Raw genomic sequence first — 15925 nt, 5'->3', positions numbered from 1 at the left:
GTCATTGAATGCCTTTAAACTCAAAGAAGTCTTTGTAATACTGAATCTAATATCGCATGGGGCCTACATCTTACAAGTGAACTCAAGCTCTGCATTTTTGAATAGTTAAACTCTTGAATAAGATTACAAGACTTAAAAAATCTTCTAGGAATTTGTAAAAAGGTTCACGTAGGCAACTTCTAACTTGAAAAGTCTTTAAAGTTGCTCATAACATAACTAGTAACATTTGCACTAGGTGGGCATAATTAAATAGAACCCAATGCATTCGAAAGAGATACTTTACTCCATGAGCGATTATGAGGTTCTGCCATTATCGTGACTTTTTTTACTTGATGAGAGGGGGGCACATCACCATTACGTATTATACACCTCTCATATTTTCGTAAGTCTTCAATTTGTTATTTGTGTGTGTGTGTGAAGGGGCACACTAAATACTTTTAGTCCCCTATATATATATTCTCTAAGAATGGAGAAACTTACTTCCTCACTCTCCTTTTTCTTTACCCTATGAGGAGACTACTCACCTACTCGCTACTTCAAAAATTGAACACCCATAAACTACTCATAATTTTCAGATCCGATTGCTCTGAGCACATTCCTAATTTCTTGAAGAAAATTTTGGTTTGGTTCGAGGCGTGAGGTTTTGGTGGGAGGTTGTGTGAGAGGGGGGTCAACTAATCAGTTATGATGCTTGATTAACGTGGAGAGGCAGCAAGGTGAGCCCCTCCTTCGCTTGTCCATCACCTCCGTAGGAGCCTCTCTCCCTGCACTCTCCACTCTCCCCTCTCCCTCCACTCTCGCTCTCCCTCTCCTTCTACTCTGTTCTACCCCTCTCCCTCTACATCCACTCTCTCCCTATTACTCAACCTTCTCGACTCTCCCTCTCATCTCCCTCCCCCTTTGCTCTCTCTCTCCACTCTCTCCCTCCCACCAAATTGTCCATCACGCGATTCAATAGCAAAGACCTTACCTTAATCATCCATCAACTCTCCCGCTACTAAAAATTAAACTCATCATGGGTGCCTACTCCCTCACTCTCTTATTTCTCCTTCTTCTTTACTCCATGAGAGAGTAAGACTCATGAGACTTGGATTGGTGAGAGAGAGAGATTCAACTTTATAAGGGAGTAGTAGTAAGTACTCGTGAGAATTACGAGTCAAGACAAACTATCAATATGGCAAAGCTCATTTTTTGACATATTGGAAGGGGGATGCCCAATGCTTTAATGTGAATGTGTGTGTCTGTGTATGGTGTGAGAGAGGGAGGGGGGGAGAGAGAGAGAGAGAGAGAGAATTGAAGGATGAAGACCTTACACACTTCACTTTCCACCAACTCAAATAGACTTTCATAACTAGCTGGGGCCTGGGCCAATACATGGTGTTCTGCCAACCTCGATCTAGACCCTTAATGGTACCGAGTCGGTGTATCTATTTAGTGGTGTGCAGTCTTCTTCCCGTTCCAACTTCCAAGCGCCAGCTATGGCCGACCTGCAGCACCTCATCCTTCCCACTGCCCTCATCCTCGCTTTGGCCACCCTCTTGCTCCTCCTCCTTGCTTCTTTCACCAGAACCAAGCCCTTCATCCCTTCCCTCCGTCACAAGCATGTCTTCATCACCGGAGCGTCCAGCGGCATCGGCCTCGCAATCGCTAAACAGTCCCTCCTCCATGGTGCTCATGTCACCCTTGTGTCTCGCAGCGCTGCTCACCTCCAGAAGGCCCTCCAGAGCCTCGTGGCGGAAACACATTGTAGCCCGGATAGCATCCGCTGTGAGGTTGGCCCATTTCTATTGCATTATGCTTCTCTTGTGGGTTTCTTTGGACATTTCCATCCGGCGTGAGATATCAATCCGTCACCCTGTCTTTGAAGGTGAGTCGATGCATTTCACTACCTCGGAAGTGCTTACTAATTCCTCGAGGTCGATTATCTAACACTACAAAAAAGGAACTGCGCTTTAGTCCCACTAGCTAGGATTTCTTAGCACTTGCGAGGAGCTACATTGTAAATATGTGAAATAAGTAACGAAGGCAAACAGATAGAGATGAAAGTCTTGATGCTCGAAAGTAACGTGGAAAAGTCGACAGTAAGTAGCAGTCTCGTGAAACTGCGTAATGCAAGTGGAGGGATGATGAAAACAGAGTAATAAGATAGCTATTAAGTGGCTGAGGCGAGTGCAAGAATCATTGCCGTTCTTTTGCAGGCTGCGGACGTGACTGACTACGCTGCTATTTCTTCGGCCGTCAAGGCGGCAGTGGGTTGGAAGCCGATTGACGTTCTTGTCTGTAATGCTGGACTTACCCGAGGAGGATACTTGGATGCAACGCCAATTGTAGAGTTGGAGCTTACCGTTCGAACAAATATTATGGGCACAATAAACGCATTGCACGCAGCTCTTCCCGCATTGAAGCATCATAGTCTCGAAAAGAACCCAGTATCTATCGTCATCACAGCTTCCTTAGCTGCCCTGGTGAGGTCTGGTACTCTTGTTACTAATGATCATCCTTGCAAAGTTTCGACTTCTAGCTGCTTACTTACAGATGTTCTGTTTTGTGAAATGGGTGTATGCCACTGTAGCTGTTTCTCTACGGCCATACAGTCTACACCGCAACTAAGTACGCTGTGAAGGGATTAGCTGAGGGTCTGAGGTTCGAGCTGCTGCCTTACAACATCAAAGTGAGCTTAATCTGCCCGAGCTTCACGACCACTCCCTTTTTGGACGACCTGGGTACGTAAGGATCAGGCAACCGGTCGCAAAAGTAGCTGTGGTCACACGCAGATATGTCGAACCCTGCTGATTCCGTCGGTGAAAGTCAATGTTAAATGTTTTTATCATATACGCAGAATTGCTAAGTCCATCCACTGTCCATCATCGTTTCAACACATTTTTTTGCGTCGATCATTCGCCACCTGCTTCGCCAGCTGTTTCAAGCTGCACGCTGCACACGTCAACGTTCCTCACGTAATCTTGTAGGGGCAAGGAAGATTAACGAATGCGTGTCTGCTGGGAATTAATGATAGCATCAATCATGCCAGATCTGATGGAACGGGTGATGCTGATTTGTAGATGGTGAGAACCAGGAGATCTCCGACTTGATACAGTCAGTCCACTGGTACAGGCGGGATACAGCAGACCCGCCTGAGACGGTGGCACAGCAGGCTTTGTACGCCATGAAGACTGGGAGGTTTCTGGTGACTAGCGGCCACATTGGTTTCCTGATGGCTGTCATTGGAAGAGGCTACATCGTATTGGGCGAGCCTGTGGGCAGGATTTTGTTGGAATCCATATGCATCGGACCTCTCAGGCTTATCTTTGCATTCATGTCGTCTTACAATCGTTCCCTGGTCCTTCGGAAGGTGGCACCCCTTGCACCTCCCACTCCAAGCCGATGATGTATATGACAAGCTCGCATCAGGTCCTAGTCCAAAGTGTTGGAGATCTTGTCTCTTTCACAAGAGGTAGAAGGATGCGTTAGCATTTACTCCCAAGTACTTGGATGATGAGGCATTGTGGCTTAGGGTCGCATTTGCTTTCGCCCCATCAGATCTAAAGCACCTTGGATGCACTTCAAATCACACATTCTTCATTTTTAACTTTTGGGACAATCAAGATACATTTTCATGGCCTTATTGATGACGAAATTGAAGCTGTATCTTTCATGGCCTTATTGATGACGAAATTGAAGCTAGTCCTAATTCCTTTAAGTTATTGGGTGCTCTTGGTATGAACCACTTGCATCTCCTTTATGCTCTTATGTGGAAATAACTTGGGTTTGAGATATTTACGCCCAAAGTGGGTGAATGAAGGATCAATGTGTGCTCAAATCCATTGAACATGGCTTGGGCTCTATTCGTTAGATTTTAGCCTCTACTTGCAGCCTCTCTTATATCACATATGACTTTTAGATGTACTTTTGTCATGTAATTGATTATTTCTTTACATTAGTTAAAATTTCCATTGATTTTGTTTTCTCTTCTCTCATGAGGCATATTAGTCTCCTCCCTCTTACTCAATGACTTTTCCTTTAGCACCTTCTGATATATACATATGACTTTTATATGTACTTTTGTAATTGATTATTCTTTTACATTAGTTAAAATTTTCATTGATTTTGTTTTCTCTCCTCTCATGAGGCATATTAGCTTCCTTTCCCTTATGCAATGACTTTTCCTTTTGGTAATCTCTCTCTTTTCAATCTCATCTTAATTGAGAAGAAATTAATATAATTAAAATATTTTTCAAGTCTCATTTGTTAAGGTTGTTAGTCTCATAATGTTTTGTTAGTTCTTTGGTAGAAATAAATATGTGTCCACTCATATTTTATGTAAACGAATGTCCACTTGAGAATATATGGTTAAATCTTTTCACTTTTTAGCCCCATAAGGCTCTTTGGTAGGATGGAAAATTTTGGTTGGGTCCTTTATTCGTCTTGTAGTTTCTCGATTCAATCTTCACCTTGCAAGGTCTCTTTCTCTATGACATATAACATAAAAAGAACATTTCATATGTGACTAACTTACTGCAATAGCATTTGTGAAACGCCTCCGAGCGCCTGCTCTTTGAAGACTATAATTTGTTCTTCTTATCTTCCTCAGATTTCTCCTCTACCATCCTAAATGTTAATGTTGATTTCTTCTCCCAACTCTCACTTTTGAGATCCTTCTTGTCAAATTATAGGACTTTAGTTTTATGTGAAGCCCATAATGCATCCCATCTTTCATTTATGATGCACTGACATCATTGGCAAATTTGGTCTCATAGCATAGAATTGCCCAAACCATTTGCAGGCATTACCAATGAGAGATTAAACCCAAAGCAATGCATCAAACTTCTAATTCACAATGTTGAATAGCCCACATGTTTGAGCATCCTCTTCTTGTCCTCTATGACTTGGTCTTGAAATTATGCAACCTATTGTTTATGTGTCTCCATCTCTATCTCATGCATGTTATTTATCTAGTTGACCAACTTCTCTTGAAGCATATGATTGACTAGCATATGATGTTTTAATGTTGACATGCTTGCACTTAAAGCTAGTATAACCTTCCATCTCAAAAAAAAAAAGTGCAAAAGTTTGCAAATGTGATACGATACCTACATATCCTAAGTCCACTTGCTAGTGCAACTTATGATGTACAACATATAGTGCATGATATAGAATGCATGAAAAAAAAGAAGCAGACAAAAACCACCTCCCACATTAAGAGTGTCCATGGACTTGACCTTAGGAGTAGTCTCCTCTAGTCCCATTGCCTTGTGGGGTCATTATTTTTGTTGAAAATCAAAATGGATTGAAAATATGGAATCCAAACTAGTGGGACTACTACATGGCTGTCTTAAAACATTGATAGTTGTTGGTATTGGTATCTAGATTCATCCTAAAATGGAAGAAGTAAAAAATATGTAATTTGTGCATGTGCAAAGATCTTTTAATAAATCCAACACTATTTATAATTTTAAATTGTTTCTTTTTCCATGCACTTGCTTGCTATATGGCTCATAAGCATGCCAAAAGTCATTGCATTTCATAATACAGAGCATAAACCCATTAGTGTGTCATTTGGCCTATTTGTGTTTTGAAGATTTGAGGCCATATTTCACTTGTTTATGATATCCAATTCTGTTGACGTGTATTGTCAAAGGGGAAAAAACTGACGGTTGAAAAATTTTGCTCCTCTCGCAAATTTTAAATTCACGCCTCCCACCCATCAAATCTTGGAATATTAATTACCTACAATCTGCCCCTGCTCTACAAACACCCTGCAACCCACATGCACCTCGACGTGACCTTGCGCAAACTTTGGTTTGGCGTTCTCTTCTTTTGGGTAAGTTGTATTCTATTCTTTGCTTGCCTCACCAGCTAGCTTCTCTAGGTCTATTCTGGATTGATCATGGCCATGCCGTCAATGGCAACATGCAACTTGCCATGGCTTGCAAAAGAAGCAGACAGAGGCTACGAGACAAGAAAGCTAAAAAGCTTGGTTAAGGCACAAGGAATAGATTCGGGTCGAGGAAAGCAATGGCATGGTATTGAAATGACAACGAAAGACACTTTTGCAACATTTGCAAAGGGGGAAACAAGAAGAAAGAAGACTCCTTACAGAGCAACAGCAGGAAGCGGTTGCAGATGCATGCATTCGATCATTATCATCGGAGCGAAGAACATGAGCTATGGTGGTACGATTGGTAGGAGCATTCAAGACAGCAACATCATGCCATTCAGGTGAATACCAATCTCAAGTCTTCACAAGCTTTAGCCTGCATCGTAAAGTTCATAGAGTAACAACCCTACCAACAACTTGAGAGATGCACACTTAGGAGGCGATGCTCTCTAACCTTATAAATGGCCTACAGAAAGTGAAAGGAGTACACAGCTTAGATCAACTAGCTACAGAGATGGCGGCATTAGTTATGTTAGTGTATCTTGAAACAAGGGAGAAATAGCTTGGGCGCAAAATATCGAAGATGTTGTCAATTAAAAGGACTAACATGGCTCCAGCGGAGTGACTGAACATAAAGCAAAAAGCAATGCACGATCATCCCGATCCAAGAAGTCTATGGGCTTCAACAAAACACAAGAAAAGGAGAGACAGCCTAAGTGTAGAAGTCATTGCTATAGTGACAATGTTTTGGTATGGAATACGAGAGTATCTCCAAATAGAAAGGACATCTATAAAAAGCAAAATGGGATGCAAGGTGTTTGAGGAGCACATCATACACATGCTTGATACAACGTAGATCAGTGGTGCCTAAACTTGTGCAGTTGTTGTTTGTGATTGAGCTTTGGGATAGGTTTACTTATTTCATTTCTTAAACCAGGCTTGGACTAAATGTGATTGTCCTAAACTAGCCTGGTGGTTGGAACATCATGAACCATAGGTTGGTTTAGCTCAATCAACAGTTATGTTATTGTCTTGAACCAGCGTGGTTGAACAGACATTAGTTGTTGACCAGCATGGTAGCTTGGTTGAGAAAAAAGTAATAGCAATATATTATTATTTGAGTAAACATCCCAGTCGTTGGAACATCATGCAACTGTGGCTGGTTCAGCTCAATCACCAATTATGTGATTGTCTTGAACTAGCATGGTTGAATAGACGTTAGTTGTTGACCAGCGTAGTGGCGTGGAAGTAAATCATGAAGCCTAATCACCTCTAATCACTCATAACCATACACTCTATTTCTCTACTGAGCATGCGAGCCTGTTGACTTGTAATTTTTACTACACTCGTAGTGATCATGCATGCTTACGGTGGTGGTGGGTGAGCGATGGCTGGTAATTTTAAATGCCAGCCCGGTGGAATCATAGCCATGACAGACGTGGCTGATGAGAGCCACCACCATCGGGTAGTAATTCCCATAAAAGTAAATCATGAAGTGTAATCACCTCTAATCACTCATTACCATGCACTCTAGTACTCTACCGAGTTCTTAACAGCAATATATTTCACATCAGAAAAGAAATATATCGTTATTTTACTAAACCAACCCAGTGGTTGGAACATCATGCAACCGTGGCTGGTTCAGCTCAATTACCAGTTATGTGATGGTGAACCTGTGTGGTTGAACAAAAATTAGTGTTGATGGTCCCGATGGTTGAAATTACTGTGTCTCTTAGTACTTAAATTGGTTAAATTTTATTTCCTACTCTTCGGGTCATATACCACTTAGTTTCTAGACTAGGATGGCTTGGACTTAATCTGATTGTCCTAAACCAGTTCAAGACAAACATTAGTTATTGATTGAAATTGTGATTGAAATTGTGTAATTCAAAAATAAAATGCAATATATTGTTATTTTCTAATTATGAAATGTTATTTCAAAAGCAATATACTTGTTATTGTCTAATATGTGAAGTTGAGACCGTCAGGCTAAACCAGTCCGGTGGTTGAAATTGTGATTGTCCTAAACTTGTCCTAAACTAGTCCGGTAGATTGTGACTGTCCTAAACCAGCCAGGTGGTTGACTGTCCTAAACGTGTCCTAAACCAGCCTATGATTGAGGTTGTGACTGTCCTAAACCATCCTGGTGGTTCAAATTGTGATTGTCCTAAACCAGCACGGTGGTTGAAAATTATTTTGCTTCATTATATACTTTAATTAGATCGCATTTTTATGCATAGTGTGTTTTATCCTATTTTAGTAGTATCCTAAACCAAGTCGGTGGTTGGTTGTCCTAAATGTGTCCTAAACTAGCCTGGTGGTTGATTGCCGTATACATGTCCTAAATCAGCCTGGTGATTGATATTGTGACTATGCTAATCTAGGCTAGTAGTTGAAATTGTGACTGTCCTAAACTAGCACGGTGGTTGAAAATTGTTTTGCATCATTATATACTTAATTAGACTACATTTTTTCACGTACTGTGTTTTGTCTTGTTTTAGTAGTGTAAAAAGAGTGCTCACTGCACTATTGTTCCATTTAAAGGAGGGCTCACTGTTCTGTTGTTCTCGCATGTTGGGTCAATAGAGATGGAGTTGTATCTCAAGTTTATGGATCAGAATCCTGACATTTCATTTGGGCAGAGGAGCTTTGAGCATTGTAAGCCCTGGTACGTCAGGAAACTCACAAACATGAATGCTTGTTGTTGCAAAACACACTGAGACTTTGACCTAGCCCGGCAAGCTATGAATGACTTGAGATCTGGTCATGTTGGAGCATTTCTCCATGGAGATTAATGCCCATGTCTCCCCAATGAACACGCAGTCTATAGGCTACCTGGATCCTCATCATGTGTTGCAAGGGAGAGCAAGTTTTATAGCCTAAGGTCTTTGTGGGAGCCAATGATTTATCCAAAGGTAGACCGTGAGTGGCACTACATTGAATGCACTCATGGCACATGCAAGCATTGCAGTTTGAAGCTGAAGAAGAAGACATTTCATGTCTGTCCAAATGAAATGAGAAAAGACAACCATGTTGTCCTAAAATGGAGAAGATTTGAAAATGTCAATGTTGAAGGATCCGATAAAAAGACATGGTTATTATCGCATAAGAGCACTAAACTGAGAGAGCTTATAGGTCACGTGATTCAATCCATCCCAAAATATGTGCTTCACAATTTCATGGCCAATTGGCAGGATAAGCAGTTCAGGACCTGCCTAGCCAATTTTCCCCATGTAACTATTATCTCAGTCATAAATTTTACTGAAAATTATTTATTTCAAGAACAAGATGAGATACAAGCGCTCACTAGTACAACAAGCAGATAACAATTCTTGTCCATATCATGTACAATCATTTGCTTGATTCTTCTACGACTGATGCCAATCTATTGGTTGACTCATAAGAGTTCAGGTTAGCACATTTGTACATTTTAGATGATACCATTTGTACATTTTAGATGATAGGAAACATGACATCTGATTTGTGCAGCATGCTTTTATACTGCATTGGGAATGGCTGAAAAAGGAAAATCCCTATGTAGAAAAAATAAGACAACATTGGGTGTGGTTAAATGGTGCTGCCTTGCAATTTAAATCAACTCCTAGATTCTACTTTGTCTCAACGTTCAAATCCCCGACCGGTCTAGACATGATGTGGAATTTCTTTGGGTCTAGCCATGGTTAGTTAGGGTGAACATGATGATGGATGTGGTGCTATTATTAAGCAAGCTCTGTTTAAACACCAATTAACATGCCCTCAAGAAAAACTCAATGATGCCCACGATGCTATAACATGGCTTATAGCCAACCTCTCCATTGCAGGTGTGCATTCAACATACAGTTAACAAAGCCTTAAGAATAGTGTAGTACACAGAGTGTTCCATGAAGTGAAAGTGGATGAAGTGCAAAGGAGAAGCTAGCATGATTGCGAGAAAATTAAAGGAATTCGTGGTCTGCACAAGGTTTATTTATATATATGTTATAGATTATATTATAAGAATACGTAGGTATGTTTATCTATACTTATTAACAACACTTATTTCATTAATTTTGGACTTGTCAATGTACAAATTCATTTTAATAGATACTTTTAGACTACTTTATGGATTGAATTTAAGGAAAACTCACTCTTAAAAACACAACTAAAAAGATATAAACAAGTAATTTTTTAGAGTGTTTTGACGGAAATAAAATCAAAATTATAAAAACGTAACACAAATAAGCTATACCAAAAGATAAGAAACAATAGCAAATAAAGCTAAAATTATGAAAATTAACGTATCTTCAAACAACCAACTGACCAAATAAGAAAACTTTCTTGTTTTTGCAGTGTGTGCATCATAGGGGATCAAGATGATTGTTAGAACATCGCCACTGTGAAGACATGGGAGCGAGTTCAAGTTTTCCCTCTACGTTCAGATGGAGTGACAAAAAATGGAGAGATAAACGACTCGCCACAGTTTGAGGAGAGTTTTGATGACCTCATTGACTGTTTGGAAGAAGGGGATAACTTTGCAGTTATCGCTACTGCCCCTCTTGGGAGAACAAGGAAGATGACCCATACTTTCTAATGCAGTGCACAAAACCTAAGCACAAGGTTGAGGAAGCATTTAAGGATAATTGGAAAATAACCCATGAGAAGTGGGATGTAGTACTTGGAGCTTTTTGATACAAAAAAACATCCAAGAGAGGCCGCAATTACGAATTGCTACATAAGAGTTCACAAAAATTTGTGTACTCTCATCTAGTAAAAGCTATTAAGTTCCAGATGCAACCTGTGCCACAATGAAAGAAGAGCAAGAGTGTCTTCAAATTGGATTTAGCCACGCATGAGCATGTCTTGGGGTATCTTGGAGCGATGGACGAGGACGACTAAGATAGTACTAAGAAAATATAGTCTCATTGCAAGGAAACAATATTCCAATTATCCTGGAAAATGGAAAATGTATTTGAGACTACAATTCTTTTAGTAAATCCCAAACTAACCACCACACTTATTTTTGTAAATCCCAAATGATAAATTCCATGCTTGTTTTTAGTATATCCCAAAAAACCATCGTGCCGGTTTTATTAAATCCCATAACAAATCCATAAATTCACAAATCCATTCATCTTGTAATAATAGAAGCAAACTACTACACTGGTGGCTGCTAATATCCTAGTGTGCAACCAACCACCGTGCTGGCGACCACTTATCTTGTAATAACTATCTTAATAACTGCACTTACATTGAGAAATATGAAATCCCATAACTAATTCACAATATCTAAATGAATGAATTGTATGTCATTCATCTTGTCTTGTAATAATAATAATAATAGAAGCAAACCACCACACTGGTGGCAGTTATATTCCTATTGTGCAACCAACCACCATACCGCGCTCGTGGCAATAAAGTTAGTGTCCTCGTAATAATAGAAGCAAACCACTCCACTCGTGGTAGTTAATTTTTAAGTATTGCCATTTTTTGGCATAGTGATTGGCTATATCCAAGCAAACGTTGACCCATGTAATGATAGAAGCAAACCACCGTGCTGGTGTTATTCTAAAAAAGATACATTGCCCAAGTAAACTCTGGAGAAAAGTAATAATTCAATAGATTACACACATATTATATAGATTACATATCAAGGACTCCTTTTCTTTAGATTACATCTCAAAGACTCCTTTCCTACAGGGGGCTGGTTTCACATTGCTTTGAGCAGGTCACCTTTTTTAGCTTCTTGATCGCACGTTCCTTGCTCCTTTCCCAAAGGGGGCTGGTTCCTTCCTTCAGGGGCCTGGCCCCTCCCTTCATGTTGCTTCCTCTTTCCTTGATTTGAGCTTTCTGGTTGCAAGCTCGGCCGTTCTTGCTCCTTTCCTGAAGGGGGGTGGTTCCTCCCTTCAGGCTCCTTTTCCTCGCAGTCAGGGCTCGGGCTTGGCCTTCTTCAATTTGAGCTTCTTGTCTTTTGTAAATTTTACCCAAATGGCAAATTGAGCTGCAGCATCTACTTTCTCATCGTAGATAGCTGTATAGCAAGCAGGCACATTTGATTTGTCCATGACCTGGGCAATGGCAAATGACATTCTCTACATACCGAGCTTGCATGCACAAACACCCCAAAGCAAAAAGCATGCACAAGGTGGTAGCATGCAGGCCATTAGATCATGCAGTCATCTATGATAGGGTAATGGCATAACATGCATTTCGGACCCTGCTGCATAGCGGGATAGGCATCCAATTTAACTATTGCGGTTGTCAATACGACAGTCTTGCTTTGTAAATGATGAAGTTGCTTCTTGATTCCTTTCTCCCTCATCCTAAGGCTGCGGATGTTCTCCTTTATCTCCTCCACTCTTTGCTCACTCCGTGCAGCTTCATCTGATTCCCTCAACATCTCTTGAAGCTACTTAAATTGCTCAAAAACATCAATGTGGGCCGTTTCAAAGACTTCCACTCTAGTTTGGAAATCTCTCACAATGATGAATTGCTTTTCAAAACTTTCAAAAGCCATTACAAGCTCGTGCACAACCCCATCATAATCTTGTTGTAGGGTCTTGTAGCTTACTCTTTGAACTTCCAACAATGTTTCGAAAAAATAACCCCCATTGTGGCTGCTACTTATTGCTCCACCGTGGCTACTCTTTGCATCCTTCCTAGCCTTGAGAGTTGTTTCATTATCTACTGCACTCCAACTACTCTCTACCCCATCCTTCCTGGCCTTGAAGCTCTCTCATAGATCCTACATCACCACTCTAGCTTCTGCATTCTCCCTTTTTAGTTCCTCCATCATCTAGTCTTTTTCAATGCTCAATATGTTCTACATGTTACAGAGCCGTTTGTAAAGACCCTCCTTTTTGGCTCTCTGATCTTCAATCTCCTTTCACATCATTGCTAGGTCCTTGTCTATGATGTCCCCATCACTTATAACTTCTTCAAGCCTATCTCAGAGCTCCTTAATGCACTTCTCTGCTTCTTCTCTTTTATGCCTTTCCCTGTCAACTATTTTTGAAGTAGCCTCAGCTTTCTCTCGTGCCTGAAAGGCCCTCACTTATGCCTCCTCTACCTTGGTTGCTACACCCTTCCTAAGAATTTCCTCAAGTTGCACTACCTTTGCTGCATCGGTGGCTTTCTCTTGTAGAAAAGTCACCTTCTGAGACATCTTATCGTATTGCTCAAAATCACCTTTGAGGGTAGATAGTGCATTGCAACTCCAACGGACTCAGATGATAATCGGGATTTGCCATCCATGCAATTCTTCAGGTTGGTTATCACGCTCTTGGAGATCACCCTCAAGAAAGATACATCACGTCCTTTCACTTGCTCTGCTCTGCTTGGACCTGCCAGAACATGAGTCCTGGCAATGTGCATGGTCTTCGGTCTGTCCATCATCTCCTCCAGTGGCTCCCTAAAAAAATTTAATGCAATAAGCCGGGCTAGCGGCAATACTGAGTTGTATAAATTTCATCTTGCGCAACGAGGCTCATAACCACACAACAATGGCTAGATGTAATCTTTTAGCCTCTAAGGCTCTCAGTAATCTTTTGGCTCATTGGATGTATTGTTTTGGTCTCTAAGCTCTCAGCAATTGCTGAGTTTTTATTACATTTATGTAATCTCTTTTTGTTCAATTTGAGGCTCTTAGTATGCAATGTTGTTAGCTCTTATATTTTGAATGGTTATGGCTGCTAGATTTAACCTTTTGGCCTTTAAGGCTCTCAGCAATTGCTGAGTTTTTATAAATGTAATATCCTTTGTTCAATTTTTGCTCAATATAACTTGTTAATTTTTATATAACCTGTTATTGGATGTAGATGTACATTGTAATCTCTTTTGCTTAATTTTCACTCGATGAATTGTAGTTGATTATGTGGATGAATTTTTACTCAATGAATTATAGTTGATTATCCGGATGGCACCACCAGACCTCCACTCACTGTGGTGGCTTGGAATACTTTTGCCCTCATTTAGGATCTACTGCAACAACAAGGACTAAATTACCAGTAAAGTAAGACTACAATTTGCTTGGTTTAGGACCAAAATAGTGCTAAAATAGCTCTAACAACCCACCATTGTGGTTGCAAGGAGATACATCTATAAAAATATACTTAAACTTTTAGAAAATGCAATTTATGATATGGCACTTGAGGGGTCCCCTCTAGGGGAAAGGGCCATATCGACATGCATTATACAATATCTAGGATACCATTGGACAGAGATGTGGCATGTCGATATGTCTCTTGCCCCTAAAGGGGACTCCTGAAGGGCCATATTATCAATTGCATTTTCCTTGGTTGCACAAGGAAATGCATTTTCCTTGGTACACAAATATAGAACTCCAAGAGCCAATGCAATGGTTGTCATAGATCTCCTTCTGTTTGCCAGCGTGGTGGTCATCATAGACCTTCTCCTATAATACATAAAAATAGGTAATGGAGTTACTCCAAGAACTAGCACAGTGGTCGCTCCAAGACAACCTTGAACTCTGGGCGATGATAGGTCATCAGTCCATTTATTTATCATACCCTTTACACAATGCTATCAAGCTTCTTTCAAAACCTAACTATTTTTTCATTGTCAACCACATATCAGTTCTAAAAAGCATACCTTAATGTTGATTAGTGTCAAAGTGTCCCTTCTTTTCTTTGTCATACCTATCACATAAATATATCTAGCGTCTTTCAAACCCTGACTGTTTTTTGTTAATCATATATTAGTTTCAAAATGCCTATTCCCAATGTTATATAAGAGTGATTTGATGAAATTTGTGTTTTCCTTTTTACACACTATCAAAATCTTTGAGGCCAGTCATATGTATAGCCTGACTCTTCTATGCCTTTAGCATCCTGTATTTTCAATTGAATCCCCATACTTCAAACAAAGCCTTACAAGGTTTTTGTGCATGCATGTGACCTTTGTGTGAACCTTATTATTGATGCATAGCATATATGTATACACAATAGCTAGTCCAATGTGCAAGATACAAATGTGAACTCTCTTTGATAAAGACTTGATAAAGTTGAAGGATGTTAGATATTTTAGAGTGATGTAATTTAAAAAGTTGTGTTTCTTTTCTATCCACCACATCGATATCTTTATAGCTTAATTCTTATATGCCTTTAGCATCATGTGAATTCAATTAAGGCCCCATTCTTGAAACCCAACCTTTCAAGCTTGTAGTACATGCATTTGACCTTTGTGTGAAACTCATTACCAATGTATGGTATCTATGTATACACAATAGCTAGTTCAATATGCAACAGACGTGCAAGATACAAATGTGAACTCTCTATAACAAAGATGAAGTATATTATATTAATATCCTTATCATATTCATTGTGATTGGTGGAGGTAATAAAGCAAGGGCATGTTTTATAAACGTAGCAAGCTACCATGCCCTAACTAATCTCATACTTGCCTCTCTCACCATATTCTATGCTCAAGATCACACTCTTCCATGTTCATAGCTCATGTTCAAGCTCAAGATCATGCTCTCTCTCTCTCTCTCTCTCTCTCTCTCACCACATCCTACACTTAAGCTCGTGCTCTAGTGCCTTCATATCTACACTACACTTCGATATAATCTTTCATTACTAATATTTTCCCTTGTTTAATGACATAAACATTAGACTTTGTAAAAAATATTTTAATAATTACATAAATATAATATGACTTGTTAAGGTCAAGGCATCTAGCATCATACTTACCATGTCTTTCATCTTGTACAAATTTCTCAATGCAATCAATATTTTCACAGCATTCAAAAAGACATTGTCACAAATCTCCATTTCAAACCGTTGAAGGACCAAGTGAATTTTGAAGAAAAGATCACAAAAAAAAGGTAGATTTACCAGGTGATTGTCCTCCATGATGATTTTAAAAATATTTGGATGATCCTCATCCTCTTCCTCTCTCCCTCTCCCTACCCACAATGACTACTCCCTTCTCCACTCTTCTCTTTAAAGGAACATGGTGGAGAGAGGGTAGGCTGGGGAGAGAGGAAGTGATCCTCAAAAGGAGACATAATGAAATGGAAATGAAATGACTAGAGCAATGAACAAAAATGAG

General features: G+C 40.0%; 1 protein-coding gene across 1 annotated transcript; it reads left to right on the top strand.

The window, feature by feature from the left end:
* Positions 1-1450: 1450 nt before the first annotated feature.
* Positions 1451-3620, top strand: LOC147898638 (3-dehydrosphinganine reductase TSC10A-like). The gene is made up of 4 exons (XM_087379752.1): positions 1451-1772; positions 2199-2465; positions 2573-2723; positions 3063-3620. Exons 1-4 carry the CDS (start codon positions 1479-1481, stop codon positions 3386-3388), a joined length of 1038 nt encoding a protein of 345 aa, XP_087235878.1. The 5' UTR covers positions 1451-1478; the 3' UTR covers positions 3389-3620.
* Positions 3621-15925: the final 12305 nt, after the last annotated feature.

This window comes from Dipteris shenzhenensis, chromosome 9, assembly GCF_047967505.1.
Source record: "Dipteris shenzhenensis isolate YYH24624 ecotype China chromosome 9, Dip_SZ_1.0, whole genome shotgun sequence".
Classification (NCBI taxonomy): Eukaryota; Viridiplantae; Streptophyta; class Polypodiopsida; order Gleicheniales; family Dipteridaceae; genus Dipteris; species Dipteris shenzhenensis.
The sequence above is the reverse complement of the archived record's forward strand: the minus strand, read 5'-3'. Positions and strand labels throughout refer to the sequence as shown.

What these genes read in the sequence shown, in the direction of transcription:
- LOC147898638 (XM_087379752.1), top strand. Translation starts at nt 1,479, where the DNA reads ATGGCCGACCTGCAGCACCTCATCCTTCCCACTGCCCTCATCCTCGCT. An exon ending in CGGATAGCATCCGCTGTGAG is followed by an intron (nt 1,773 to 2,198) that starts GTTGGCCCATTT and finishes GTTCTTTTGCAG; the next exon opens with GCTGCGGACGTGACTGACTA. An exon ending in TCCCTTTTTGGACGACCTGG is followed by an intron (nt 2,724 to 3,062) that starts GTACGTAAGGAT and finishes GCTGATTTGTAG; the next exon opens with ATGGTGAGAACCAGGAGATC.